This window comes from Sinocyclocheilus grahami, unplaced genomic scaffold, assembly GCF_001515645.1.
Source record: "Sinocyclocheilus grahami isolate Dianchi unplaced genomic scaffold, SAMN03320097.WGS_v1.1 scaffold199.1, whole genome shotgun sequence".
Taxonomy (NCBI): domain Eukaryota; kingdom Metazoa; phylum Chordata; class Actinopteri; order Cypriniformes; family Cyprinidae; genus Sinocyclocheilus; species Sinocyclocheilus grahami.
Genome location: NW_015505378.1, coordinates 1,295,793 through 1,297,431, shown reverse-complemented (window position 1 = coordinate 1,297,431; position 1,639 = coordinate 1,295,793). Strand labels below are relative to the sequence as shown.

The 1,639-nt window shown below is 38.1% G+C and overlaps 1 protein-coding gene across 1 annotated transcript in view; it reads right to left on the bottom strand.

The window, feature by feature from the left end:
- LOC107595266 (amyloid beta A4 precursor protein-binding family A member 2-like) overlaps nucleotides 1-1,639 on the bottom strand; it is a gene marked incomplete at its 3' end in the record, with an annotated part of 13,042 nt that overhangs the window by 3,078 nt on the left and 8,325 nt on the right. The window contains exons 2-6 of the mRNA XM_016285617.1: nucleotides 1,272-1,331; nucleotides 1,129-1,168; nucleotides 805-950; nucleotides 528-614; nucleotides 108-290 (exon numbers count right to left, since the gene is read on the bottom strand). Coding sequence (XP_016141103.1) covers nucleotides 108-290; nucleotides 528-614; nucleotides 805-950; nucleotides 1,129-1,168; nucleotides 1,272-1,331 — 516 coding nt within the window. The remainder of the gene's footprint in view (nucleotides 1-107; nucleotides 291-527; nucleotides 615-804; nucleotides 951-1,128; nucleotides 1,169-1,271; nucleotides 1,332-1,639) is intronic.

Sequence of the window (1,639 nt, the reverse complement as noted above, 5' to 3'; positions counted from 1 at the left end):
AAAAAAAACACTTAAGCTTTAATCTTTTCTTTATAAAATTAATTCATGGTAAACATTATTCACTTTCATTCTTATTATTGGTTATTATAAGAAAAGATCAATCTCACATCCTCTGACTCAAAGACGTAGCACATCATGCGGTACTGCTTCCGACTTTCTGTGCTGAGGCCTGAATCTGTGCAGTCGAGCGAGGAGGAGTTAGACAGACGCCTGCGAGCCATCAGGACCACCACGTCACCGATGTCTGCGATGTAGGAGATGGTGCGGAGGGCGTTGTCCATCATCGTCTCCTGTGAACAAGGATCAGGAGTCAGTCAATGAAAAGTATGTAGCTAAGCATCAATTCTGTAACTTGTCCTTTAATGTAAATCCAGTTCTTTTTAATAGTGCATTCTGTCTTTTTATGGATAGTAAAGTGGAAAGCAACAGGAAAGTGTTAGTACATCTGCACCACAGCTCTGACTGTATATTTGACAAAATATTGTATATATTCACACAATTACCAGACTTAAATGAAATTTACCGACCTGTGTGTCAGCATTGAGCACCTTGATGGCCTTGGTTGAGATGAACAAGTCAATCTCTGTCAAGCTCTGAGCTTCACCCTCTACAGACTAAAGAACATGGTTTCACAAAGGTTACAGTGTCATCTAGTGGACTGAGAGGGATCTTCTGACAACATTCTACAGTATATCCACAAAATATTAAACCATAAAGCACATTTCAAGTAACGTTCATTCACAAGAGCCTCGCCAAGGCAGCAGAAATATTCAAATATTTTTGTGTGGAGAATCTTATAAATACCTTAACACAGTCCACAGCTTCCTGAGCTTGCTTCATGCGCACGCTTTTGGACGGGTTTCTGTCAGAGAGCAGCTGGGTAGAGCCGAGGTAGTTTGCGGCAAAGATTATTCCATTGATGAGATCTTCTGGCTCACATGGACCAGGGACTAATAAACAAATGCAAAGAGCAGGATAAACAACTAGACTAATAAAACACCTGAAATTTGAGCTAATACTCTGAACCTAACTCTAATATCAATACTATTCCAATTTATCATGCATTTTTCAAATCTTTAAAGGTTTGAGACACAATATTCAATTGTGTTTAAATAAAACAGAACTTACTATCCACAAAGCTTGGGAAAGAGGGATTTCTCTGGGCCTGCTGAAAAGCAAAACAATATTTAAGTTACAGATCCTGTTACAGGTTATAACTTGTCCCATAGCATGTATTCTATTATTATTCAGCATATAACTAGTTAACTTGCCGGTCTCTTTTGTCCAGATGGTGGCCCTGTACAACTTTCCTCTGGACTACTCTGAGAAACCTGTAGAAACATTGAAACAGAAAATTATTATATTGTGATTAGGCCTATAGGTACAATTTATAATTGACATGACAAGACATGATTATTGTTGAAAGCATAGGACTGAAACCAAAAAATGAGTGGATGGCAGTGCTATTTTGTCCATAGCCAGTCAGTTGTAGCAGTTACAGTTTCACCTTTCAAGGGCCCAACAATTGACGGTTTAGATGTGGATACACTTGGATATATGAAGGATTATACATTTTGAGGAGTATACATATAAGCAGAAACAGGACAACTAAATTTTTAGGGAATGTATCACAAACTTT